Source organism: Panthera pardus, unplaced genomic scaffold, assembly GCF_024362965.1.
Source record: "Panthera pardus isolate Hobbes unplaced genomic scaffold, ASM2436296v1 HiC_scaffold_19, whole genome shotgun sequence".
In the NCBI taxonomy this organism is placed as follows: domain Eukaryota; kingdom Metazoa; phylum Chordata; class Mammalia; order Carnivora; family Felidae; genus Panthera; species Panthera pardus.
The window spans coordinates 8808317-8834332 of NW_026526754.1; the positions used below are offsets into that span (position 1 = coordinate 8808317).

The 26016-nt window shown below is 50.3% G+C and overlaps 4 protein-coding genes across 7 annotated transcripts in view; 2 read left to right on the forward strand and 2 right to left on the reverse strand.

Moving 5' to 3' along the window:
- Positions 1-2181: 2181 nt before the first annotated feature.
- Positions 2182-14712, forward strand: HAS3 (hyaluronan synthase 3). 3 transcript variants are annotated; one of them, XM_019455438.2, is made up of 4 exons: positions 2182-2281; positions 6071-6706; positions 9611-9712; positions 10517-11440. In XM_019455438.2, the coding sequence occupies exons 2-4, from the start codon at positions 6071-6073 to the stop codon at positions 11438-11440; spliced, it is 1662 nt and encodes a 553-aa protein (XP_019310983.1). In that variant the 5' UTR covers positions 2182-2281. The 3 variants fall into 3 exon arrangements, with proteins under 3 accessions (XP_019310983.1, XP_019310982.1, XP_019310984.1); XM_019455437.2 differs by lacking the exon at positions 2182-2281 and adding an exon at positions 2325-2841; XM_019455439.2 differs by lacking the exons at positions 2182-2281; positions 10517-11440 and adding an exon at positions 14605-14712.
- On the reverse strand, positions 5942-16739 carry DERPC (DERPC proline and glycine rich nuclear protein). Its single transcript, XM_053906598.1, has one exon. It carries the CDS (start codon positions 16737-16739, stop codon positions 15105-15107), a length of 1635 nt encoding a protein of 544 aa, XP_053762573.1. The 3' UTR covers positions 5942-15104.
- On the reverse strand, positions 16736-25556 carry CHTF8 (chromosome transmission fidelity factor 8). 2 transcript variants are annotated; one of them, XM_019455440.2, is made up of 4 exons: positions 25450-25556; positions 17742-17799; positions 17363-17480; positions 16736-16960 (listed from the first exon to the last, which is right to left on the reverse strand). In XM_019455440.2, the coding sequence occupies exons 2-4, from the start codon at positions 17762-17764 to the stop codon at positions 16736-16738; spliced, it is 366 nt and encodes a 121-aa protein (XP_019310985.1). In that variant the 5' UTR covers positions 17765-17799; positions 25450-25556. The 2 variants fall into 2 exon arrangements, with proteins under 2 accessions (XP_019310985.1, XP_019310986.1); XM_019455441.2 differs by lacking the exon at positions 25450-25556 and adding an exon at positions 25053-25108.
- The window catches only part of UTP4 (UTP4 small subunit processome component), a 31833-nt gene continuing 31279 nt past the window's right edge, over positions 25463-26016 (forward strand). The window contains exon 1 of the mRNA XM_019455436.2: positions 25463-25640. The gene's annotated coding sequence lies outside the window, so the exon portion shown is untranslated. The remainder of the gene's footprint in view (positions 25641-26016) is intronic.

Sequence of the window (26016 nt, forward strand, 5' to 3'; positions counted from 1 at the left end):
GGCTGGCGACAAAGGTAGAGACCCTACTTGCTGCCTGGTGACACAGGGTCGCTGGCCCTGCAGATTAGAAAAAGAGAATTTGCTTCTTATGGGAAGCCATTCAGGGGGCCAAGCCAACTGGTATGGGCAGAATATTTACTGTTCTCATGATGTTGCATCTGGACCTGCTGTTCATTTAGGAGTTTTTAATGGACTAGCCCACCAACTATAAAACTCCCTGGAGCCAACTGAGTGAGATAGGCAATAAGCCTGTGGGGCAAATTTGAAGCCTTAGAAATTAACTAGGCATGAGACCATCCTGGAACATCCCCAGGAAACTTGCTCCCAGAGAAGTCATGCTGCTGTTGCGTTGAGGGCAGACAGATCTTTCCAAACTGGCTGTTCCATTCCTTCAGCTTCTAAACAGGTCACTTACAAGCAGCCAGTTGGCTGTATATGACTCACAGACACATTTTGCCTGGCCTGTGGAGTGTTTTCTTCTTTTTTTTTTCTTTCAACATTTGAATTAGTTGCTAACACTTAAAAATTAGGAGATTTCGCATAAAAATCTGGATTTCAGATTTCTCTTGAAAACAGAGCACCTGCGCCCTTCTCCTTACTGGGGTATCTTTAAACGGGATATTCACTCCCCCCAGGCAGATACACTCATTTTTGTCCCCACCCAGCCCGTTTGTATTCCCTGATCTAAAATGTTGCAGGTTGCAAATTGGGGTGGGAGGTAGGATCAGATAGCTCTTTCGGTCTCTGGCAACTCCAGGCTCTGTGATGATGCCCCTGAAGGTGGAGGAGATGGCCTGGGGCTCTGGGAGTCCATAATGCATTTGAGACAAGGCATTTTTTCATTAACACTGGTCTCTGAATTTCCGGTCACAAGTATCACATCCTGGAGCAATGAGCCTGTAGAATCCACGGCATTTGCAAACAGATGCTGGTCTCTGGTGGAGGATAACTGGAGTTAACTTTCACTGAGCCTCTGCTCTCAGCCCATTCTTCAATTTTGTAACAACCCTGTTAAGTAGATACTCAATCCCATTTCTGGGAGGCAGACCCTGAGGCTAGGGCCTTGCAGCTAGTGGCAGGACGGACTCCAAAGCCTTCCTCTTAACCAGAGGCTTCTCTATCAACCTGCATATTATTAGCTCTTCTTAGGTCCTGTCTCAAGTTTCAAAACACATTCCCATTGTGGATTCAATACTAGTTGTTTTTTTTTTTTTTTAATGTTTATATTTGGGGGGCGGGCAGAGAGAAAGAGAGGGAGAGAGACAATCTGAAGCAGGCTCCGTGCTGTCAGCACAGAGCCCACTGCAGGGCTCAATCTAACGGATCATGAGATCAGGATCTGAGCTGGAATCCAGTCCGGCCGTTACCCGACTGAGCTACCCAGGCGCCCCTTAATACTAGTTTTTAAAACACACAAAAAAGAATATTTAAACCATATAGCATATTTGTGATGATTTTCTCAAGCCAAAGTGTGAAATGATCTGATTTCTGTAATAATGCACGATGGGAGTGGGTGGAGTAGGTGTCTTTGCCAGGGGTCTTTGTTTGCTTGTGGGACCCAGCAATGAGTTCTGTGGCCTAGAGCCTAGGGTGGGCAGGAGCAGCTTGTAGACTGCAACTCAGGTTCCTATAAATGTGTTGCAGGTTGGGAAGAAGCGATGGAAATTATCTCGGGTGTGTTTGGAGGACACGTAAATTCATTTTTTACTAGTCTTTAATTATAATTTCTCTTCAAGTTTTTCCGAGATTTGGAAATAGGGTTCTAATTTAGCTGGTTCTAAACTTCCTCTCCTAACAATTCCTCACCTCTCCCTGACCCCACTCCATCTCATCCAAGTCTAGCACCAGCTTTTAAGGAACCTGAAAAACACTGGCTATAAGGTCAGCTGGGAATTTTAGGAGGTTATGGATGTCGGAAATAAAAGTGTAAAAAAAAGGGGGAGGAGGAATTGGTTTTGGCTTTAAGACACCGGAACTTCCAAGGTTCCTGCAAAACCGTTTGGAGGTTTTGCAAACCCTTAAAGTCATCAGCGCCCCACTGCGGAATTCAAAGCTAAGCTTGTCACAATTGTTAACACCTTCTTCGAACAGTCTTTTTATATTTGACAATTATTCTCTTCTGCGCCTCTGCCTTTTTTTTTTTTTTTTTTTTTTTTTTTTTTTTTTTTTGCGGGCAGGAAGGTTCTACTGTCTTGGTTTTAGGGAGTACCCTATACAACGAACAACCTCTCCGCGTGCCGCAACCGCAGGAAGATTTCCATCGCCTCCGCGGGCTTGCAGAGTGAGTAGATTTTGAGGCTTAGCGGGGCGCGGGGGAGGGGGGACGGAGAGTTAACAGTTTTGGAAGTCGCTAGGGGTTATATTGAAAGTTAACGCTTCAGGTTCTAGGTTGAGCACAATGACCGCCTCCTCCTGGGCAGCTGGTCCGGAGGCGAGCGCGGAGGAGCTCCGCCTCTGGCTGCCTTGGGGGAACCCACCTTACCAGGGCGCAGAGACCGAATCTGGAGCCGCGTGCACGGGGGACCCCGCGTCCCGCCGAGCACCGGCCGCGTGTAGCCCTCTCCGACTGAGCTAAGAAGGGGGTGCTCCTCGCGGCCCTCTGGGGGAGCCCTCCCACTCTTTCCAACTTTCCCGGCCCTGGGGCCGGAGGAGGGCGCCTCTCCCGGCGGGTGCGCGCTCGGTACTTAAAGGCGGCTCCGTGGGGCCGGCGCTCGTCAGTCGGAGCGCGCAGCGGCGGCGGTGCACCGGGGAGCGAGGCGCGGCGGCGGCGAGGAGCAGGAGGAGGGGCATGGAGCCGCCGCGGGCCTGCTGAGTACCGGAGCGCGGGCAGCCGGCGGCACGGTGAGCGCGGGCCCGGCCAGCCGGCCACACCGGAGGGGCGGGCCGCGCCGCGCCGCGCGGGGGCTGCGCCGGGCTCCAGGGGTGCCGCTTGCCGAGCACGGCGGACCCCCACCGGCTTCCCCCGCCGTGCGGGCGCCGCGTCCGGCGCCGGCAGGCCGGCTGAGGGCTGCAGTATCTCCAGGCTCCCGGGCGGTGGTTCCTGCAGCCCCCTCCCCACTGACCCCTCCTCCCATTCTTCCTCCATCCTCTCTTCCTCCAGCCTCTCCTCCCTTCCTCCCTTGCGGCTCCTGTTTTGTGAATGGATTAGGGGGCGGACGACGGTGCGGGGCACGAGGCTGGCTGGAGTCTCTCCCTCCCCCACTCCACCCTGGGGGTTCGCACCTGTCCGGCACCGAAATGCCCAGCGCCTTGGTCCCTGTGGGTCAGCCGGGCCACGGCCGCGTGTATCCTTGGGCCCGGCCTCCCTTTTCCTAGCAGGCTCGGAGGGGCGGGGGGTGGGGGGGGTGGACGGCCGGCCAGGCGCAAGGGAAAGAGCCCCAGCCCCGCGCACAAGTTTCCATCCCGCCGAGTGTGGGCCTCGTAGCAGGGCACACCTGTCAGCTGGAGAGGCTGCACACTGGCAGCCCCGCAAAGTTTCGGGTGTAGATTGGCGGCGTGCGTCCTTGGCTGAGGATTTTCTCCTTCCGTCATCTGGGTGTGTGGGGGGGGGAGAAGTGTTCTAGGGAGCTCCCCCCAGCCTCGTGTCCTTGAAGCCGGGTGCGCATTATACTAGGGGGACCGAGCTCTAGCGGATCCCTTCTGAGCGAAATGGGGGTGGATGAGAGGCGATCTAGGCTACCCTTCGCCCGCTTGGGTTGGCACGGCCCCCTGTCTGGGCAGGGGCGCCCCTTCCAGAGACCGCACCAGCACCTGATTGCTCGTGGGGTCTTTGGCTGTGGAACCTTATTGGCCCTCGGTGGGGTAGGGGTGCCAGGGTAGTGCCTCCAATTCGTGTGCGGGGTTGGGGGTCCTGCCCGGGAAAGGAAGGGGCCGGCGACATCGGAGATGCTGCCTTTGTCTGCAGGCACACTTTGCCAAGGTAACTGGGGCCCAGACGAGATGAGCGGGGCCTGGTCCGACTGATTTCTTGGGTTTTCCGTTCCTTCCCCGCTGAGTCGTGGGAAACCGGCACGTGGGTGTGGCCGGCGCCGCCTGTGCCAGAAGGCGAGGCTCAGGCGGGGGTGAGAAGCCTGGCGAGTGCCTTCCCGGCTGCATTAACCTGGTGGGCACCGCCTCCGGCATTGCACCGAGGCGGGGCGCCAGCACCCGGCAGGTTGCTGGGCTGGCCTCGGCGCCCCCTGCCCTTTCCTGCGGCGCAGGTGGGCGGCGGTGCCCAGAGGCGCCCCTTTGGCATGTAAAGTCAAGAGGGCGACGGGGACCCTTCTGGAGTAGGTGCAGCCCCGGGGTTCCCCTGGGCAGCAGGCGCATGGCGGCGGGGTGGGGGTGGGGGGCAGGGAAGACTGGGAGTCCTGCAGAGGAAGCAGGCTCCCAGGGATGGCGGGGCAGAGCGCCTGGAGCCCGCGCTTCCCGAGGAGGCGAGGCTGCCAACAGCACTTTCCGGACCGCAGCTGCTGGAATGCTGTTGGTGCCTGAATCTCAGACTGATTTAGGCAGTGACTGCGTGCTTCTTACCCGTCCTATGTAGCAGGTGGTAAGGGAACAGACACTGTTCCCCTGGCAAGAAGGTGCATTTGTGTTGGGAGTGGGGCTCAGGGGAGTTGTGCTCAGGTGCATTTGTGTTGGGAGTGGGGCTCAGATCCAGAGTTGGAGAAGGTTGGAAGTGAGACCCCGTTGCCTGTGGCGGGTGGGTGGTGTTGGAAATGGGATCCTCCAGATGAGGCTGGTGGCAAAGAGTAGATGGGGAGGAGGCCTGGGTATGAATGGAGTGGGGGAGCTGTCCTCATCAGACCCTCCCCACCTCCCCGGCCTCCCCACTTGGATAGTCCATCGGGGCTGGAAGTGCTTCCAATTTCAGGCAAATTGTTTACCTGAGACCTACGGAGCCAGAAATCATTAGAACCCCTTCTTAGGCGGGGGACACCAAGTCTCAGACAACTTGGGCAAGGTCAGGCAGCCAGGAGGCGGTTGAGCTGTGTCTCAAGCACAAGTCTTCCGGTGCTGAGTCCTAGGCTCTTTTCATTAAAACACAGCTGTTCCCAACAGGGCGCTACTGGGAGCCCTGACTTAGTGCAGACCAAACCCGGCAGCATCTCCAGGAGTGGCAGGGCCTGTGGCTGAGCACAGAGATTCCGTGCGGGCACTAGGACCGAGTGGATGGGGCTTCCCAGGCCGCCCCCCCTCCCCTCCCAGGCTGCTGCAGTGGTGGCTGCAGTTCCCTCCGACGCCCTGACTGCTGGGCTTCCAGGAGAGCTGTCCACACCCCAACTCTCATTTCCTTTTCGTCCTTGTCTGCTTTTCCCTGGTTGCTTTCCCTTTCTTTCCTGCCTCTCAAGTAAATGAGAAAAAGGTGAGAAAGCAGAGAACACAGGGGGAACTTTGTCTGATTTTGCTGTTTGAAGAAAGGGAAGCTGCCTCCTCCACCTCTTTATGTTTCCTGCTCTTTCTCCTCTTTGCCTCTCCTACTTTTTCATGGGCCTCATTGGTGCTTGTGCTTTGCTTCCCCTCCCACTGTGCAGCTCCCTAGTGGGTACAGGGCAGGTAGAAGCTCTTGGCCACTGGCTACCTCCCTGGCCATCCTCCTCTTTGCTCTCCCTGGGCCTCTCATGTGCTCAGAGCTGCCTCTGGCCTCAGGTTCCCCCCAGTTGAAGCTTGCCTAGGAGAGCTTTGGGTCATGCACACCCCAGGACCGCCATCCACCAGGTGGGGATCACCTAGCTCTTTCTGGCTTTGGTTTGTCTAACAATAAAAAATGCTACTCTAAATGCTTTACATATGTAATCCATTTAACCCTTAAAGATGCTACAGGGTAGAGCTGTAGTCCACACTTTACAGATGAGTTAACTAAGGGGCAGAACACAGTCACACAGACAGTGAGAGAGCTGGGATTTGAACCCCAGTAGTTTGACTACCGAGTTGTACAAACAGTCTTAGTCATGCGCAGTCAGCGGCAGTGGTTTTTATTAGTGGATCATTTCCCCTCTTCTGGGCCAGGCCCAGAGAAAACACCCCCACTCCCATGGACTAGAAACGCTGCCTTCTGCCTGACTCCACACCTCCCTCCTCCCACCAGATGCCGGTGCAGCTGACGACAGCCCTGCGTGTGGTGGGCACCAGCCTGTTTGCCCTGGCGGTGCTGGGTGGCATCCTGGCGGCTTACGTGACAGGCTACCAGTTCATTCACACAGAGAAGCACTACCTGTCCTTCGGCCTGTACGGTGCCATCCTGGGCCTGCACCTGCTCATCCAGAGCCTGTTTGCCTTCCTGGAGCACCGGCGCATGCGGCGGGCGGGCCGGCCGCTGAAACTCGCCTCCCCATCGCGCCGCTCGGTGGCACTGTGCATCGCGGCATACCAGGAGGACCCCGACTACTTGCGCAAGTGCCTGCGCTCCGCCCAGCGCATCGCCTTCCCTGACCTCAAGGTGGTCATGGTGGTGGATGGCAATCGCCAGGAGGACGCCTACATGCTGGACATCTTCCACGAGGTGCTAGGCGGCACTGAGCAAGCTGGCTTCTTTGTGTGGCGCAGCAACTTCCATGAGGCAGGTGAAGGGGAGACCGAGGCCAGCCTGCAGGAGGGCATGGACCGTGTGCGGGATGTGGTGAGAACCAGCACCTTCTCCTGCATCATGCAGAAGTGGGGAGGCAAGCGAGAGGTCATGTACACGGCTTTCAAGGCTCTTGGTGATTCAGTGGACTACATCCAGGTAAGCGTGCCTTCCCAGAAGCATGCAGACATGGGGGTGTGTCCGGCCAGCTGGGCCTATACTGTCCAGGGAGGTTAGGTCCAGTTTAGGTCTCTTGTGTTGAGCACACCCCTCCTCTGCGCTTCAGAAGGGCAACAAGACAGCTGCTGCTCGGAACAGCAGTCCTGGGGTCAGAAAGACCTGGGATGGGATCCTGGTTCTTCTGTTACTTAGCTCTGTGACTTTGGGTGGGTCTCTGGACTGGTATCCCACTACTAAGAAGAGCAGATCGGCGTGCGGCATTTACTGCATACCACACACCATTGCAGGAGCTTCAGAGACCATTCTTTTAATCCTCCTAGTATTCCTAGAGGATAAGTACTATTATTTCCACTCATAGAAGGTGAACCTGAAGCACAGAGAGGGTAAGTAACTTGCCTAATCTCACACAGCACTAAGGTGCAAAGATAGGATTTGAACCTAGGCAGTCCGTCTCAAGTCTGCCCTTACCCGTTGTGCTATACTGCCTCGCCACTGGTAACATGGAGATGAGTCTCTCCATAAGAAGGTGTGGTGAAGAGTAAAATAAATCATGCTCCAAAGCACTCAAGTATTTAGTTATGGGCCAAAGGGTCCTTCTCTACCCCGTGTCAGATTTGCATTTGTGAGATGGAGAGACACGGCAGTGAGTCACCCCCCAGCTTAGTCCTTCAGCAGTCTCGGCAGGTCGGGATCCTGAACAGATTCAGTCTAGCTTCTGGTCCAAACTGTCATTGACATTAGCCTGAAAATTTTATTAGGCTGATTACATAGCTCCGATTCTCAAGTAACAAAATGTAGAAAGAACTGACTGAAACCACACACATGTCGGTACCAAGTAGAAACTGCACCCAGAACCCCAGATTTTTGGTCCAGCATCCACACCGTCCGTTTCTCTGTTGCATTCCTTCTCTGCACATGCCAGAATAAATAGCGCCTGTCGTGGTAGCCCACCTATGTACCAACCCAGTCTTGGTGACAGCACGTTGAGGACCCTGATATTGAAATGTTCTGTACTGTACCCACCTAAAACTAGCTTGCCACAGACATTTTGGCTTTGGCTTTTTTTGAAACTTGCATCCTCAAATGAGTTGGTACCTTGACTTCTTTCTGTCTTCCTAGGCCCAAGGACCTCCAAGGCCTTGTAGGGAGGGCTGTTGAGGCATTTGATTCTGTAGTTCATCTAGAGTCAAGGGGCCTCTAAAGCTTTCCTGGAGACTCAGAGGACACAGGAAAAGCCCTTGAGACTTGGCACATGCTCAAACCACAGGGACATTGTCATCTGCTCTCTTGAAGCACAGAATTTCCCGACCTGCCACACATCTTCCTTTACTGACCATTACTTGTGTGTTCTGGTGGATCAGCGAATAGGCTCACACACCTGAGCCAGCCTTTCCCTTTATGGCTCTGGGCTCACTGCCTGGGGCAGCTTGGGCTTCAGTCACGTTTGGTGGATTCCAGCCTGTCTTCCAACAGCCCTGCTACTGGTGGGTCTTTCCCCGAGGGAGACGGCCCTGCCTCAGCCAGGGGGAAACCCAGGCAGGCAGGAGCTCTAACTACTCTAACCCTGCTCTGCTCGAAAGACCTCCCTGGAGTGAGGGAAGCTGAGCAGCATGAAGAATGGGTTAGGGTCAGGGGAGGAAGTGGTCTTGAGACGGGCAGTCCTGGAAAACTTGGCCTGTAAAGTTCAGGAAGTGCTGGGAGTCCAGCACGAGGTTGGTGAGGAGGTAGGAGGGAGCAGGTGTGATGGCTCTGCCTGGATCCCCCTCCACCTTTAGCTGCTGGTCTGTAGCCAGCACGTCTTCCAGCAGGGTCGGGGCATGGGGTGGGAGGGCAGCCCCCTTCCCGCAGGATTAGCAACTTCAGTAAAAGGATTTTAGGCTTTTGGAAAGCCGAGTGTAGGCTCATCTGTGGGTATTGCTCTTTGCTCTGTTGTTCTTCCAGTGGTTATCTGGGCTCTGTGTAATTTTCTAGAAAATAGACAAGGAGTCAGCCACCTGGGTGAGAGTTCATAGCTCAGATTCAACTACTAATGGAGCCACCTGTTAGAATCAGACCATGAGTTCTCCCCGGGGAATGTGGACAAGTGGGCAGGATTTGATCTAGGCCCTAGTTGGAGGCAGCAGCTGCCAGCCTCCACACTCATCCAGAGTATATAAAGTCCAGGTGTCGTGTCAGGATGGCCAAGTGGTGTCAGGCGCCAGACTCCAGCTCCTGCTTCCGAGAGAAGAATGCAGGTGAGGGCAGCCCTTGAACATACCGCGCCCTGACCTCAGAGACTTGGCCAAAGGAGCACAGAAGGCCTCGCAGCCCTATTAGTGGGGGGCCTATGACTGGGTAGATGCATCCTGCTCTTGGGCTGTAGGTTGTCCAAAACTGGTACCAGAGGCTGAAACTGGGAAGAGACCTCGTTAAGAATCCTAGGAGAGCGCTTCGGGCAGTAGCCTCTGGCAAGAGCCATTTCTTGGCCTAATGTGGAGGGTCTGCCTGCCCTGGCCTAGCTACTGTACTGTCATCTGATTTCAATAATGTGTTCCTCCTTTTTTCCCAGGGACTCCAGGGAAATGTCTGGCGACCATTTTTGTGGAGCCTGTCTCTGTAGAAGCTAAAAACTTGCCCAGTGCTAAGCTCTTCTCCCTTTCCAGGCCTGGCACCAAGTCTCCCGGGTTTGTCTCTCAGCCCAGTGGCTGTCAAACCTGGTATCTAAAGTCTCCTTTTCCTTCTTTTTGTTATTTGCCGCACCTCTTGCATTTAGCATAGATCTCTTTGCTGGTAGCTGGAAGTGAATCCTAGGAGAGGCGGCTATGTCCCTGCAGCAGTGAGCAGCATGTGGTGTGCATAGGCCTCAGGTCAAAATGGGCTGATAATGCACTCCTCCCTCTACAGGTGTGCGACTCTGACACCGTGCTGGATCCAGCCTGCACCATCGAGATGCTTCGAGTCCTGGAGGAGGACCCCCAAGTAGGGGGAGTTGGAGGAGATGTACAAGTAAGAAGTAATCAGGGACTCCTGGGGGGTAGGGCCTAGACTCTTCTTCCTAATGCAGTGAATATGCCTGGAAAATGAGCGTCTTGAATGTCTAGTATTTTGGAAGTGTGTGGGGGGGAGGGTTCTTCTTGGACAGTTTTCACTAGTATCAAAGAACTCACTTGCTACCCCATCCCTATCCTGCTCTTTTTCAACCTGAGGAAAAAGGAAATCACTAAAGGTATGTAGAGAGCCTATGCTGCTGGGAGGGGCTCAGTATCCTGAGGCTACTGATCACGGAGGGTGCTGCTTTTTTGGGGCACTGGCGCAGCAAGCACCTCCAAAGTTGGACCCTTCAGAAAACCCTTGTTCTTCAGGAAGTTGCCCTGAATGGTTAAGAACAGGGCAGTATGGTTAAGAATAAGGGGCCACATCTTCCTCCAGAGGGTACTGCTGGTGACACACCAAGTCTTCCTGAGAAGCTTTCCGAGTGCAGAAGGGTCAGGATAGGGGGCTGGGGTGATGAGCTGCATCTTCAAGCCCTTCTCTCTGCCACCATCCAGTTGTTTGCTGAGATGGAAGGTGGCTTTCACTGTTAGAGCAACTTCACTGGGCCAGTCAGTGCACACCACAGTGAGTGACTGGGTGTGGTTGGCTCCTCCGAGCCTCAGGTTTTCTAGCTTTGGCTGGGTTAGGACTGATGGCCAGGAGTTTGAGCGATGGGATTCAGAACTCAGGGTAAGGAGGCTTCATGGTCTCTGCTGTCTATCTCCTGGGGCTCAAGTCCTCAGGTGAGGAGGCCCAGCATCTCCGGTTCCCTTGCAGATCCTCAACAAGTATGACTCGTGGATCTCCTTCCTGAGCAGTGTGCGGTACTGGATGGCCTTCAACGTGGAGCGGGCCTGCCAGTCCTACTTCGGCTGCGTGCAGTGTATTAGTGGGCCTTTGGGCATGTACCGCAACAGCCTCCTCCAGCAATTCCTGGAGGACTGGTACCACCAGAAGTTCCTGGGCAGCAAGTGCAGCTTCGGAGATGACCGCCACCTCACCAACCGAGTCCTGAGCCTCGGCTACCGGACTAAGTATACAGCACGCTCCAAGTGCCTCACAGAGACTCCCACCAAGTACCTCCGGTGGCTCAACCAGCAGACCCGCTGGAGCAAGTCTTACTTCCGAGAGTGGCTCTACAACTCTCTGTGGTTCCATAAGCACCACCTCTGGATGACCTACGAATCAGTGGTCACAGGTTTCTTCCCCTTCTTCCTCATTGCCACAGTCATACAGCTTTTCTACAGAGGCCGCATCTGGAATATTCTCCTCTTCCTGCTGACGGTGCAGCTGGTGGGCATTATCAAGGCTACCTATGCCTGCTTCCTTCGGGGCAATGCAGAAATGATCTTCATGTCCCTCTATTCCCTTCTGTATATGTCCAGCCTCCTGCCAGCCAAGATCTTTGCCATTGCTACCATCAACAAGTCTGGCTGGGGCACCTCTGGCCGAAAAACCATCGTGGTGAACTTCATTGGCCTCATCCCTGTGTCCATCTGGGTGGCAGTCCTTCTAGGGGGACTGGCCTACACAGCGTATTGCCAGGATCTGTTCAGCGAGACAGAGCTAGCCTTCCTGGTCTCTGGGGCCATCCTGTATGGCTGCTACTGGGTAGCCCTCCTCATGTTGTATCTGGCCATCATCGCCCGGCGATGTGGGAAGAAGCCAGAGCAGTACAGCTTAGCTTATGCTGAGGTGTGACACGGCCCCCAAGCAGAGTGGGAAAAGTGCAATGGGTAAGGGAGGGAAGGGGAATGGAAGAGAAAAGATGGGGTGGGAGGGAGGAGGGAGTGCTGTTTTAGTCCGTCAATGGTCCAAAGGACAAATCTGAAGTGCAAAGAATGGTGACTGTACTATGGCCTGGGGCAGTTCTGCTTAGAGGCAACACCTTTCCAGCTCAGGGGGCGACTTGTTTTCATGGCGCCTGTCTGTTGGCCTCTGCGTGTGTCATGGCCTCTGGGAAAGATTCCACTTCCTGCCCCGGGATCCAAAGGCAACCCAGAAGTGTGCTAAAACAATTAGTTCCAATCAGTGGCAACTTCTGATAGGTAAGTGAGCAATGACAGCCTGCGGGAAGGGGTTCTCTTAGCCCATCTGAACACAACCAGAGGTGGTGGGAGAATTTGAGAGATCTGGGCTGGCTAGTATGTGTCCCCCACCCTCACCCCCAAATCTAGCTATCAATGCAATAAGATTGTGCCTGATACAAGGCCCAGAAGCCTGATCTTTGGGCATCAGAAAACAGGGTCCAGGAATGGTGCTTTATTACATGACATACTCCATTCCACATCTCAACATCCCAAGGATGAGCCAAACTAGCAGAGAGTTAGCACTGAACTCCTTTTAAGTGTGTATGTGTATATACATATATGTTAAAAATGAAAGTTTGCCAGGAGGAACAAAGATTGGTGGTTGTGCTAAAGGCCACGGCCTATATGGGGGCCTTAGGCTGAATGTAGCTCACCTGAAAACTGCCCGACATCGAGATGAGCTTGTCTGTGATCTCTGCTGGGGAGAGGAAAGGTTTTGGTCATCTACCAGGAAGATTAAACCCCAACATGCTCAGAAAAGAAGTGAGGGCTTGGGTACCTGATCCTGCACACTCCTGAATTCCTCTCTCAAACTCAGCTCTGAGTCTAAGACAGCCTCCACTTGGCTTGCTTCAAGGTGATGCACAAAGTCACCTCGTCCACCTTCTCATTTGGTAAGTTTTTCAAGTAAGCAACTGAGGCAGAGTCTGGACTCTCATAGCCCCTCTGCAATAAGCAACCCTGTCCTCAGCAGGTGGGGGGAAAAATGATTAGGAGCCTCTGACCAAATTAGCCACAATCTTGGAAGTGCTTATACAGATTCCTTAGCAGCTGGCTAAGCGTGCATGACTTTCAGGCTACAGATCTTGACAATCATGTCCAGTGAAAACCTTTTCAGTGTTCCCTAAGTGAAGCCTCCAATCCAAGCTGGTCATCTTTGAAACTGTCCATTCTCTTCAGTGGCTTCTCAAGGAGATTATTACAGCCAAGTTGTGGATAGTCATTATTGCATTTGCTTCTTTCCAGAAACCAAGCTTGGAGATGGAATTGGTTCCTAAATCCTAAGGTTCTTGTTTTCTCTCTCACGCCCCTTGAAGCTTTTATTTCTCTGCCCTTTTGGGGGGGGGGGGGGGGAGGGGAGCGAGGGAAAGCATTTTCTAGACATTTGCAATCCACAGACAATTCTCAGCTCTTGAGTTTGAAACTGGGAATCTTGACTAACCCTTTGACTTAGGGGTTGCTTGCTTGCAGGTGTACTTGTGCTCTCCGAATGTCCATTCTTAGCAGGGCCTGCTAGCCCCTCAGAACCAGCACTGAAGTTGACAGGAGTTGAAGGGGCAAGACTCTAGTGTGCCCAGGTGCTTCCTACACAGGAACAAAGTGTGCTCTGAGCCACAGATTGGCAAACCCTGGTGCTTTCCTTCATCTCCCATGAACGCAAGGGTTTTCCAGGTGCAACCAACATCGCTACATCACACAGACCTCGAGCTTCTGAGAAGATTGCTGGCCGGTGTTGGGTCCAACCCATGAAGGCTGGGAAGAGGCAGCAGGCATTTGCTAAAGGCGGTTGTTCCAGGCTCTCGCGTGTTTTTGCTGGCCAAGTAAACTATTTTGAGCACTACAATGGAGGAAATCCGGTCAGCCAGCCAACTGCAGAGCTCACACTTAACTAAGGGCTTGTTTTTCTTCAGCTTTTACTTGAAGGTTAATGTCAGATGGATTTCCAGATGGAGAACTGGTTGTCCTACCATCAGCTCTGCCTTGCACTGTGGTTTTCAACTGTGCTCAGAACAAGGGTAGGCAGGTACAAGTAGTGGGCCCACAACGTTTGACCTCGACTGGTTTTTCTAAGTTATTTTGTACATTTTTCAGCAGCGAAACCAAACTGGGTCTTCAGCTTTATCCCCGTTTCTTGCAAGGGAAGAGCCTTTATATACAACTGGACACATTTTGGTTTTTCCTCATTGAGAATTTTAAGCCTTTTGTATTCTTTCTACAATAATTTGTAAACATATTTATTTTTACTTTTTGTTTTTGTTTTTTACTTTTCAGGTCAAAATTTTATACTGCACTTGTCAAAATAAAGATTCTCACATAATGCTGGTTATCTCTGGACTACTTCTTCCTTAAACTGGTTTATTCCATTTCCAAAGAGGTACTTGAGATAGAAATGGTTTTGTCAAGGTAGTTGCAGTGGAACTCAAAACAGGTAAGTGTTCACAGCTGCCTCTGGACCTGGGGAATACAGCAGGCCCACTTTACTGTTAACTGCACACCTACAACAGCCCAACTTTTGTTGAAGGTGGGCAAGGTCTCTGGTGAAATCACTGGCAGACAAGGGAGTCCTGGCTAAGGTAAAGGTCACTATTTCCTCCTTGAGTGACAGCATTTTATCTGGCAAGATAATACAGGACTGTGGCCAGTCTAAAACAATGAAAAGCACTGGGCAAAATTCCTTTCCTGTGGAAATAGGTAACTCAATGGAGTGACATTGGCAGCCCTCTCATCCCATTTATTAAAGAAACAGTAAGAAAAGATACAATGCAGGAAAAACACCAACCATCCTTTCACCTCAGGCTGAACGAAGCACAGTGATTTCTCCCCTTCATCCCCCCACCCCCTACCCCAGTTCCCATATTCCCATTGACGTCAGTTTAAATTTTGAGGTTCTTTGATCGGGAGTACTAGTGGAGAGGGAATTAGGTGAGCGGTGGAGCCTTGATTCTGGCCTCCTCTGAGTCCCAGGAGAAGGAAGCTGCAGGCCCAGTTAATCAAGCAAAATTGTATTTGGTGGGTCTTTGAAGTGGTTGCCCACCTCCCTGTTCTGTGTTCAAGCCCTCAGGGAAAGGTATGGCAGTAGAGGATGACCAGGTCCAAGCTGCCCAGGGCAGAGCTGCTGAAGCATGGTCCATTCACCATTTCAACAGTTCTAGAGAGCAGTGAGCTGATTCTCCAGTGGTGAGCAGAGGACTACATATCAATTGGGACCTGCAGGCCAATGTATCCCTGAGGAAAAGTCCACAAGAACAATTCAAGAAACTAGTAAGAAACAAGGGGCAGAAAGCTGTGGGACAAAAGCACAGCAGGCTTCTGGAGGGCTGGAGATCCTTTCTCTCAAGGTCAGGATCATTCCCACCTGCAGTAGTCCATCTCTCACAAGTAACATTTCACCTTCAGTCAAGAAAGAAGCGGAGGAAAAAGATGGCTCATTTGAACTTGAGCCCCAGCTATGGTACTTCAGACTGTAGCTCCAGATCTACCCTTTTACCTAAAACACAGCTCCCGCCCAGAACCACGGTGCCTGGAAACCAGAGTGGTCCTGGAGAGAAAAGTGTTTAAGGGGGTAACATTCCATTTGGGTACATTGCAGCCATAGGACCCCCTGGTCTGGGGAAAGCAGCTGGGTTTGTGCCTGGGAGGTTCCCCACTCTAGGAAATGGGACCAAAGTCTTGCTCACGGGGCCATTCATCCTTGGAAAGGAAGCCGGGTTTAGACCCAGGGTCCCAGTTGGCCTTGCAAAAGGAGCTGGGTTGATGCCCACAGGGCCTGCTGGAGAAGAGCCCAGGGGCCCAGGAGCTGACCTGGGGAAAGTAACCTGACCAGGGCCTAATGGGCCAGTAGACCTTGGGAAGGCAGCAGGACTTGGGCCCTGCAAGCCACTGGCCCTTGGGAAGTTAGCTGGGTTGGGGCCTAGTGGCCCAGAGGTTCTTGGGAAAATTGCTGGACTTGAGCCCTGGAGGCCAGCAGACCTCTGGAAGGTAGCTGGATTTGAAGCCAATGTGCCAGAAGACTGAGAAAAGGCAGCTGGATTCAGCCCCCCTGAACCGGTCCCCCTTGGAAAGGGACTGGCATTTACTCCCATAGGCCCAGCTGGCCTTGAAAAATGAGCTGAATTAGGGCCTATGGGGCCAGGAGCTCTGGACATGGGAGATGGATTTGGCCCTGGAAGGCCAATTCCCCGAGAACCAGGACCCGAGTTTGGGCCCATGGGGCCAGGTACTCTTGCCATAGAGGATGGGCTTGTGCCCATGTTTCCAGAAGCCTGTGAGAAAGCAGCTGAATTTGCTCCTAATAGACCTGCTGCTCTTAAAATGGGGGCAAGATCTAGGCCTTGAGGTCCAGCCATCCTTAAGTTAAGACCAGATCCCGTGCCCAGGAGGCCACCTGCTCTGGTGTCCAGATTTGGGCCTGGTCCCAGGCCACCTGCCCTTGGGTTGGGCCCAAGGCCTGGGCCCAGGCTATTTGCTCTTGGGTTGGGCCCAAGGCCAGGGCCTGGAAACATACCTGATCTCGGGGCAGGGTTTGTACCAACGAAGCCTGATCTCAGATTGGGACTGGGTCCTGGTCCCAGGCCAACAGGCCTAGGATTAGGAGCACCATTCCCAGAAGGCAACAGGACACCTGCTCTCAGGTTGGGCCCAGATCCAGGGCCCATGGGGCCGCCACTTCTGGGGTCAGGACCTGTTCCCAGGAGACCACCTGCCCTTGGGTTGGACATAGGACCTGGCCCCGGGAGACCCCCTAACCTTGGATTAGACAGAGGCCCTGGGCCTGGTAGAGCCCCTGCCCTTGGGTTTAGAGATGGGCCTGGGCCTGGGCCTGGACCTGGGCCCAAGAGGCCACCAGGCCTTGGGAAAGAAACTGCACCTGTGCCAGTGGGATTCATCCCTCTTGGAAAAGAAGCCATGCCTGGATCACGAGCACCAGCAGGGAAAGGTGCTGGATTTGAAGCCAATGAGCCTGATGAAGTTGGAAAAGGCGATGGGTTCCTTGGAAATGGGGCCAAATTTCCACCAAGAGAACCAGTTGCCATAAGGAAGGGATCAGAGTTCATGCCCAGCGGGTGACCTGTGTTTAGGACAGGACCCCCCTGTGGTCCCAAGGAACCGTCGAGTCGTCCTCGAGGTGGCAACTGAGCACGAGTCCAAGGAGTTGGCCGCTCTCTAGGGAAAATCCGGGGTTCTTTCATACTTTCTTGGGGACGTTGGTGATAATGGGCTTGGGGCGAGTTTTGAAAAGGATCTTGTTTTTGATGAGTGCTGTCACCAGGTACCGGGTGCCAGTCTTGCAGCCAAGCTCATCACAGTCCTGCTCCCCAGGAGTGTGTTTGACAAGGACGGCAAAAGGTTTCTCCAGGTGGATGATTTTTCCATACAGGATATGATGCCCCACGATCAGCACAGGGATTCCCTTTAGCAGAACAAGAACGAAACGCCTAAGGTTCAGGGCAAGGTCATAATACTCAGGTGCCTTCCAGAGATGCTCTTGGAAGGCAATGCTGGCACCTCCACTCCCTGGTTTGGCTCTAACAATATTGAAGAGCCACACCAGGCAACCACCCTCATGCCCTTTTTACTCTTTCTAACCCCAGGTAAGAGAATTTCCACTTTTTAGAACAGTGACTTTTCCAGCTTCCCCAAAGCTAAATTCCCCTGCTATTGCAGGGGTTGGGGGAGAACAAGCAGATACATTAGATTAGCTAGACCTCGAATAACAAACCTGAGGGCAGTCCTCACTCTGGGTCCTGGGAGCACCACCTTGGTGTAGCTTGCTTTCCTGAGGCATTAGGCAGGGAAAGAAAAGTCCCCTCACCTCAGTGGTGTAATGTAGGTCTCCCAGGAGGTTTCCAGCTAATCCAGTGCTGTAGCGAGCCTCGATCTCCCCCTGTAGCTCCATCAGCACCCATTCTGCCAGGCCTCCAGCCCCGGCACTGCAAGCAAAGGGCTGGCGGTTACAATATTTTTGAGGGGTGAAGGATGAATAGTGTCCTACACCACCATTCAAGGCCCAGAAGAACTTTGTTGAGCATAAGTTCTTGGGAAATTAGGCAGTGCCAGGCACTGAACTAGAGACTGAAATGCAAGGACGTGTGCAAGATGCACCTGAGAACCCCAATTCTTTCAGGAAAATGTCAAACCTACAGAACCCTAATCATTCAAGCTAAACAAAAGAAGTCTCAAAATGTACTCACCTGGAAATAATAATTTGCACCATGAGCTTTCCGTCTTTAAAAAGCAACTGAAAATAAGCTGTAGAGGAAAAAAAAATTTAGGACAATAATAATGATAGCTAACATATATCAAGTACTATATGTGAGGCATTTTTCTAAGTGTTTTAGACAAATTTTATTTCATTCCCCTAACAACTCTTTTAAGATGTAAATCTTTTTGAGTTGACACCGTACATGTAACATTGCTTAAGACCACCAAAGGTCAACAATAGTGTGGAAAGTTAACACATATTATACTTGTGTTCAAGGTCACATATTTACTAGTCAAAGAGCCAGAATTTGAACCCAAACATACACTAGAGCCCACACTGCTGACCACAATGCTAACTTGCCTTTCTCAAGGATGTTCTATTTTCTGGGTTTTTTTAATTTTTATTTTTGAGAGACAGAGTGTGAGTGGGAGAGGGGCAGAGAGAGGGAGATAGGATCCAAAGTGGGCTCTGTGCTGACAGCAGAGAGCCTGCCTGGTGCAGGGCTCAAACTCATGAACGCAAGATCATGACCTGAGCCAAAGTCGGACACTTGAAGTCAGACTGAGGCACCCCTAGTCTACATGTTTCTTAGGAAATTAAATAATTCATTTAGATTCTACATTTTCCTTTGGTGATGATATAAACTTCATGTCTAACACTTTGGTTATGTTTCAAGGTTCAAAAGACCTTCTTTAACAAAAGCCAAGAAACGAAAAAGTCCTTCAGACAACTTTAGTGAATGGTAAGCTGATTTCTAACATGACTCTCATCATACGCCTTGACCATCTTTCACTTTGGTACTAAAATACCCTGGCACTCCATCAACTTTCCTTTTATACAACAGTACCACCTGGTGGCAAGTTTGTGGTACTCTAAAAGCATGGGTTAAAATGAATTTTTGCCTGAAACAACTATCTTCACTTGTCTTTCTAGAAAGGATACATTCCTGGGGGGTTAGGGGGATAGGGAGAACCTAAACTACGGGTTCTGTATTAAGTCCTTCCAATGAATTGATGGAACTTAGCGGAAAGTTAGTAGTCTAGTGTTTACCAGTTGTAGTACTGCAGGTTAATAGGTTTAATTGTGCTCAAGGTTAGCAAACAACAGATTAATTTATGCGCTGCTGAAGCAAGCACGTGCAAACACCAGATTAAAAAGTTAAACAGGTTTCTTCACTGGTATGTTGACCTTCATTTTGGATCTTCAGGGAAAAGTATGTTGACAAAAGCCTTCCAGGACAGCAGAACCTCTACTCTTGAGCACCAAACACTTTGGGAACATAAGGTCAGTCAATTCACTGGTCTTAAATTCAGATATAAACAGTAGCTAATATTTATTGAATTTGTATTACGAATCAGATGCTGTTCACACATAAGAACCTAGGCCTCGTGACTTTATGCTACACCCATCATAATCAATATGCTCCCAAAGGAGAAAACCAAGTATCGGTGAGAATGAAAAGGCACCAAAGCATCAGGCAGGCACTGCATACGTGGAAGAGCTGGTCAGAAGGGCAAGGGGGAATCAAGGAATCTCTGAGTAAGACAGACCTTCCGCAGTAGCACCAGTTGTGGCACTGCTTGAGAACAAATACACCAGGCTCAAGGGCAAACGTCTTGTGACAAGATAAGGAGGCCCTACCACTACCACCCAGAATAACCAAAAGAACTGTTAAAATTCTTCTAAGGTTTCCTGAAGGAGAAAGGATTACAATTTAAAATCAGAAGACCTAAAGTCAGGTTCCAGCCTAGAAGTGTAGAAACTCTTCACTGTGTCATCATACACAAGTCACTTAATGACTATGGGGCTAGCATCTAGATTATCTGACTCATTAGCCTACTTTGAAGACCACATATATGCATAAATGCTTTAAAGATAAATAGCTAGTTTTTTAGAGAAGGGAAAAAATAAATCAGTATTTCCACACTATAATTGTGACTGTAATTTAGAGAATGGTAGGTATACTTTAGCCATGAATCAAAAAAGACTTAGTAACTAGAAACTGAAGTTGGAAGGTTTCTCAAGGTTAATAAATGCATACAGATTAAAGGCTTCTTATAACTAAGCTTTTGATGACTGACAACGCACTACATATTACTTGATGGGTATATTTATAACAAAATATAGATACTTTGAGAAACAATTACGTGTTCACACAGATACAGAGGTTCTAGGAAGACCACGGCAAGGAAGGAAATCAATCTTTAAGGCCTCTGGAAGCATGTTTGAGACGAGTACATATGGGCTGCAGAAATATTTTAATTGTATTCCACATTTCCCGGAAAGTTTCCTGTTAGAACAGGAACTGACAACAGTGGCCTAAGTGGGCAAAGGAAAATAGATGCCTGATAGCTGGGCCGGAATACCTGTACCTGCGTACTAATCCCTGGTACTTGAGAGCACACGCAGCTTTACCCACTTATGCAGGAAGCCCTGCCTCAGTAGATCTCCTGACGCTGGCAGACATCCAGCCATGTTCCTGAAAATAAAAATTCCCTGGCCTACAGCTCCACCATCTTCACCATCCTGCTTCTGTACCTAGTCAGGCTGGTAAAAATTTGTGCTAGTCCTACTGGGATGCTGCAGATGTGAACAGGAATGAAGTTCATTCCTACTTATAGAAATCTAGCTCATAGGAACCTGTAGACTGGCCTGACTACATTTATGTACACGAGGATGTATTTACCAAGGTAGTAAGAAATGTAGGAGAGGGCATTCCTTTAGCAAATTTTAAAATTCTACTCTTTAAAAAAATTCATTTATTTTTGAGAGAGACAGAGACAGCGTGAGCAGGGAAGGGACAGAGAGAGTGGGAGAAAAAGAACTCCATTCTGCCAGCACAGAGCCCAATGTAGGGCTCAAACCCACGGAACTGTGAGATCATGACCCGAGCCAACAAGAGTTGGGACTCTTAACTAAGCCACCCAAGTGCCCCTTAAAATTAGACTTTAAAATAGCCTATCAGAGTGCCTGCGTGGTTCAGTTGGACTCTTGATTTTTGGCTCAGGTCATCCTCCCAGGGTTGTGGGATCGAGCCCATTGGCTCTGTGCTGAGCATGGAGCCTGCTTAAGATTCTTTCTCTCTCTCTCTCCGCCCCCCCTCGCATTTTCTCAAATTAAAAAAAAAAAAAAAAATTGGGGGCCTCTGGGTAGCTCGGTCAGTTGAGCATCACACTCTTAATTTTGGCTCAGGTCATGATCTGGAGGTTCGTGGGATCAAGCCCCGAGTCAGGCTCTACGCAGATAGAGATTCTCTTGGGATTCTCTCTCTCCCTCCTTCTCTGCCCCTCCCCTACACACTCACTCTCTCAAAATAAACATTTAAAAAAATGTTTTTAAATAGCCTATCACCTGAATTTTATTATTCCTTCCTTCTCTTGCTCCTTGAGATTACTCCTGTCTGCAACTGTTCTCAGGGTCAGAGCAGGCAGATCTACCTGGTACTTCACTGAGGACATACTTGATGGAGGCAACAGGGAATGTGTATTTCACTTAATGTGGAGTTGTCTAAAAAGGATCTGAGAACATGCAGCCCAATCTGTCCCTATTATACCCTTGACAATAGGCAGGTAGTAGGAAAATGAAGAAGTGAAGAAGTATAGTGCAAACCAAATCCTATTAGTAATAATAGATGTAACATTACAATAAATATTTCCTGTAGAACAAAACAAAAATTTCTCAGTCTTCAGTTTCAACTAATTCCAGCAATAAAGACAACTAGAACAATTTCTACGTTTGTTTTAAAACACTGTGTAGAAACTGCAGATTTATCAAAAACAACATTTAAAGACACAGCCTGAAGAATACACTCTAGCAAATCATGAAACTAAAAGGAGTCAATGGAAGAGCTTGTTTGCCACCTCTCTCTCAACAGTATTGAGTTTAATCCCAGATCTGGCTAGGACCAACTAACTTACTTTGGTTTATGAATAATAATTCTAAGTTGACAATATGTGTAACTGTAGAGCCAAGGAGAATTTTGTGATTCACTTTTTAAAAGATGTTTAATTCACTGTACTTCAGAGTGGAGCCTCACAGGCTACAGCTAGAGTGTGGACCTGAAGAGATGGCAAAGTGAGGAGAAAACCCAACCTCTTTTCCCTGAAATGAATTATTTTGACCCCCCCCCCCCAACTCCCACATCTCAACAAAGGGGTATTTTTTTCTGCTTAATTTTTCTGGGCCTTCATATAGCTAAATAAACAATACATAATTCTGTATTCCCAACTTAGTCAAGTGACTTTAGCTCTATAAAAGAAATTTTAAAAGCACTTTATACATTCTAATTAACTCTAATTTTTTCCCTTAAAAAAAAAAGCCCTTTGTGGGGCTTAAAAATTTCTAGAAATGGCTTGCCCCAGATCATCCCCAGTCTTCAGACATGAAGCTAGTCTGGAGGTCCTGGGTAAAATCAACACACTATTGTTTTTCAGGAACAGTGGTCCAGATAATTTTGAGACCCCTGAACAAATTACAGCACAGCAAAGGAACCAGCATTCTTAAAACCAATCCGGAGCTAAAATGGATTGCTACCCAAAATTCAAAAGATTTAACTAGAACCAGACCAATCTGGGATGTACCTTATTTAGAACTATCATTTGACTTCTACCTCTATTTGAACTTAATTACTGGTAAAGTTGTTATTAAAAACCTGAAAAATCAGAGTGCAAACACAGTTTAAGAGGAAAAAAAAATCCAGGCATTATGATATAAAAAGCTTAATTTCTCCCGTAGCTAAACTTTTGTGGACACTTATCTGATTTTCTCATTTAACTATGAAAACAACCCTAATGATGTACACACTTATTCCCATTTTATAGATGAAGAAACATGCTCAGAGAAACTAAAGGTTAAGTAACTGGTCACGCAGCTAGTAAGCGGTAGAGCTGGGATGTGAACCTCAACGCTTCCACAATATGGCCTCTCCAGCAGTCCTCTCCCACAGCCCCTTGAATACAGTACATCTATATCACTTCTGAGTGTTTTACAGGTATTATTAGCCTTTCTCATGTCTACAACACACCAAGTAACCTACAAAACTTGCAGCCCAAGCAGCTATTACATCTGTGGGGTAGGTAGTTGAAAACATATTCAATTGCTGAAATTTAGATTTTTGAAATCTCTAGAGATCTACTCAATGTCACCTCCAGGATTCAAAATTTAGAAGGCAACATGAGCCGAAAGAAGAGGGTACATTCTTTGTCAGTGAGTTTCTTATACTTTGCTTTCTGAATTGTTAAACTGTTTTAAAATATTACTGCTGTCTTACAGAGAACTGAAAATGAATGAGCAATGAGCCTCATAATGATAACTGCCCCCAAAATACAAAGTGGTAGAACAAAGTGTGGTATAGATTTAACAGAACATACAGTTTTTACCCAAATAAGGGGACTCAAGGGTAATTACAAATTAAGTTTCACTAGAGCTAAGTAGTATTTTACAAATTTTCATTACACCTTTCAATGCATCTTGTATGTTGTTTTTTAAAATAGGGAATAAAGGCTTAAACTTTACAGTTCTCAATATAAAAATTTTTGTTTTTTATTTAAAAAAACTAAATCCATGACACAAAGTGTTTTCAAATTGCTAGGCCAACACTTAGCATTTACCAAACTTTTATTTAGTCCCAGGACTGTTCTTTGTTTAGAAATGCTGTGAGAACTCAAGTTGTCGGACCTGGATTCTGTCACTTACCCTATATAGGACGTGGGAGTAATCTAACTTTGTAAGTTTCAGTTTCCCCACCAACAAATGGGGCATAAGAAAGAACCTATCCCAAAGGATTGTTGTGAAAATTTAATGAGGTTATGAATGTAAAATCCTCAGAACAGCGACTAAGACGTGGTATGCCTTTAGGGTCAAACTATTTATTACATGGGGAGGAATGTGACATTTTCTTAGTATATGTCCAAAATAATGTCTTAATACTATACTGTATAATTATTAATGTTTACAGTGGACTAAAACATCCAGAAAAGCAGCAGGTTATCAGAGTAAAACCAAGTTTACATTAATGTGAGAACAATTCAAACAGGACAGTCAAGGTTCACCAAACTGCTTCAAGGATTAAGTTCTGAAAGGGTTTTTTTTGTTTTTTTTTTCCTCTAAAGATCACTATTTCTCTATGTGCCTTTCCATTAAACCAACAATTCAGGAAGTTGTCATATATGAATGCAGGTTATTTTTATTAACAGTGTCATTGTGGTTTGTGACTGAAGGAGATGGTCTAAGTTTCAAAGGGAAAATCTTGTCTCTTGACAGGCTTATGTCATTAACCGCTAAAATTCGGTTTCTAAATGAGAAGCTTGCTCCCCTCCAAAGAGGGGCTATGGAGGGTGGGTGGAAATGAATGCTTCCAAACTTTTCATTAGTGAAGAGTGTGTTCAAAAACATGTGTGGATACTATGCATACACGTGGTACTTTCCCATCACATTTTAGGATTCCCATGATGGAGGGAATCAGTTACTGGTATTTGTAGACAATGGGTGAAAAAGATGGCTTCAGTCGATCTGAGTTACTCCAGTTTTCTCCATCTTCTGCTACTCTGCAGCCCCATCTGAACCCTTCCTCCTCTTACTATAACCCCTATCTACCCCAAAGCCCATCCTTTCTAGCCCTGCTTGAAGTCTTACACTATCCGGGATTCTCCCCCCCCCCCCAACCGGCTCCCACTTTCTCCTCCCTCACCCCTGACCCCCTCCCATCCCTTCAGTTACAAACACTTCCTACGTCTAGTCCCGCCCACTTTCTGGGACTTCTCGATCCGCTTTCCCTCTCTTCCCCAACCCCCTCCAGTTCACCCCCAGACTTTCGGTGGGATCTATCAACCTAATTAACCCTTTCTCCTACCTCCCAAGGAAAGTATTCTTTAAACTGCATTCCTCCACACCCCTCACTGGAGTGATCTTCCAAACCGTCCACCCTCCTCCCAAAGATTTCTCTTTACACGTCCTTCTACCACCCTCGTTCTCCAGATCTTGCCCTGTTCCTTCTTCAATCTGAAGTGCTTAGCTACTCCAGGACCCCACCCCACTCTTCCCCAGTCTCTCACTCCGCCTACAAAGAGCCTGGAGCACTCTTTCTTGCAACCACCCTCCCAATTACCTCTACCAGCAGCTTCCCCCCTCCACCGCGACTTAAAAATGTCCCCTCGAACAAACCTCATAGTCCTACCCCCCCCCCCCCAGTACGCTTTCTGATATGCCCGCTACTTCCTGGGTTCCAGTTCTACCCCGCTCCCGCAAGCCTCACGTGCTGGACTCCCTCCCCACCCGGGGAAGAACCCCTTCCCGCACGTACCTCGAGGTTCCGGCCCGCGCCGCCCCCTTCTCCGTCCTCCGCCCGCGCTCGGCCACCCTTTCCGCCCTTCTCTCGCTCCGCCCCGCTCGCTCCCTTCCTTCCCTCCGCCTTCCGTCTCTACACCGCTCCCTTCCCCCACAATTCCCGGCCCTCCCACCCCGGGGGCTCCTCTGGGCTCGCCCCCACCTCTCCGCGGCTCTCTTCGCTCCCCTCCCCCTTCCCGGCCGCCCCTCCCCCGCCCGCGCTCCCCGCCCCTCGGCTCGCCATTCTTCTCCTCGAGCCGCGCGCCCCACCCGGCCCCAGCTCCCTAGCTTCCCGCTCCCTCGCACCCTCGCCCCCAACCCAGGCTCAGCCCTCAATCCCCGCGGCCTCCCGCGACCCCCGCCCGCGGCCTGACCTGCAATGGCGGCCGCCGAGCGCGGCGCCGCGCGGCCAACGGGCGACAACCGAACCTCCCGCCGCCGTCGCCGCCGCCGCGAGCACTGCCTGCGCACTTCCGGCCTTGCGCCGCGAGCACTTCCGGGGCAGAGCACGCGAGCGCGCGCGCACGTGGGGCCGCGGTAGAGAGAGACGAGCCCCCAGCCATAGGTGAGTTGAGGAAGGGGTATGTTTAGCAGCGGGAGAGAAAGAAATTTGAGGGGCTGCGGCCTGCTCTTGGCAGACGCCGGCGGAGCTCGCTGTCCCCCCTGTGCCGTGGGTGGGTGGGTGCTGCTCGTAGATTCCCGGAGAGAGAAGGGGCGGCGGAGTTCTAGCGCGCACTTCAGACGCCTTCTTAGCTGGGCCGGGCCCGGCGGAACGCGCCTGTTCTGCCCGCGCGTTCCTAACCTTGAAGAAAGACGAGCGAGCGGCGAACCAGACCCGGCCCCTGTCTTCACCGAGTGTGATTGTTGGCGGCGGTGTGGAGGGGATAGTTGACAGATGCCAAACTAAGTCCCGTCGCTTCTTTCCTTGAGGAGCTCTCGGT

Excerpts from the sequence above, each read along its gene's own strand:
- HAS3 (XM_019455438.2), top strand. The coding sequence starts at position 6,071 with ATGCCGGTGCAGCTGACGACAGCCCTGCGTGTGGTGGGCACCAGCCTG. Across the intron at positions 6,707-9,610 it reads ATTCAGTGGACTACATCCAG|GTGTGCGACTCTGACACCGT; the intron begins GTAAGCGTGCCT and ends CTCCCTCTACAG. Across the intron at positions 9,713-10,516 it reads GAGTTGGAGGAGATGTACAA|ATCCTCAACAAGTATGACTC; the intron begins GTAAGAAGTAAT and ends GTTCCCTTGCAG.
- CHTF8 (XM_019455440.2), bottom strand. The coding sequence starts at position 17,764 with ATGGTGCAAATTATTATTTCCAG. Across the intron at positions 17,481-17,741 it reads GTGCAAATTATTATTTCCAG|TGCCGGGGCTGGAGGCCTGG; the intron begins GTGAGTACATTT and ends CTTTGCTTGCAG. Across the intron at positions 16,961-17,362 it reads ACCTACATTACACCACTGAG|GGAATCCCTGTGCTGATCGT; the intron begins GTGAGGGGACTT and ends GTTCTGCTAAAG.
- DERPC (XM_053906598.1), bottom strand. The coding sequence starts at position 16,739 with ATGAAAGAACCCCGGATTTTCCCTAGAGAGCGGCCAACTCCTTGGACT.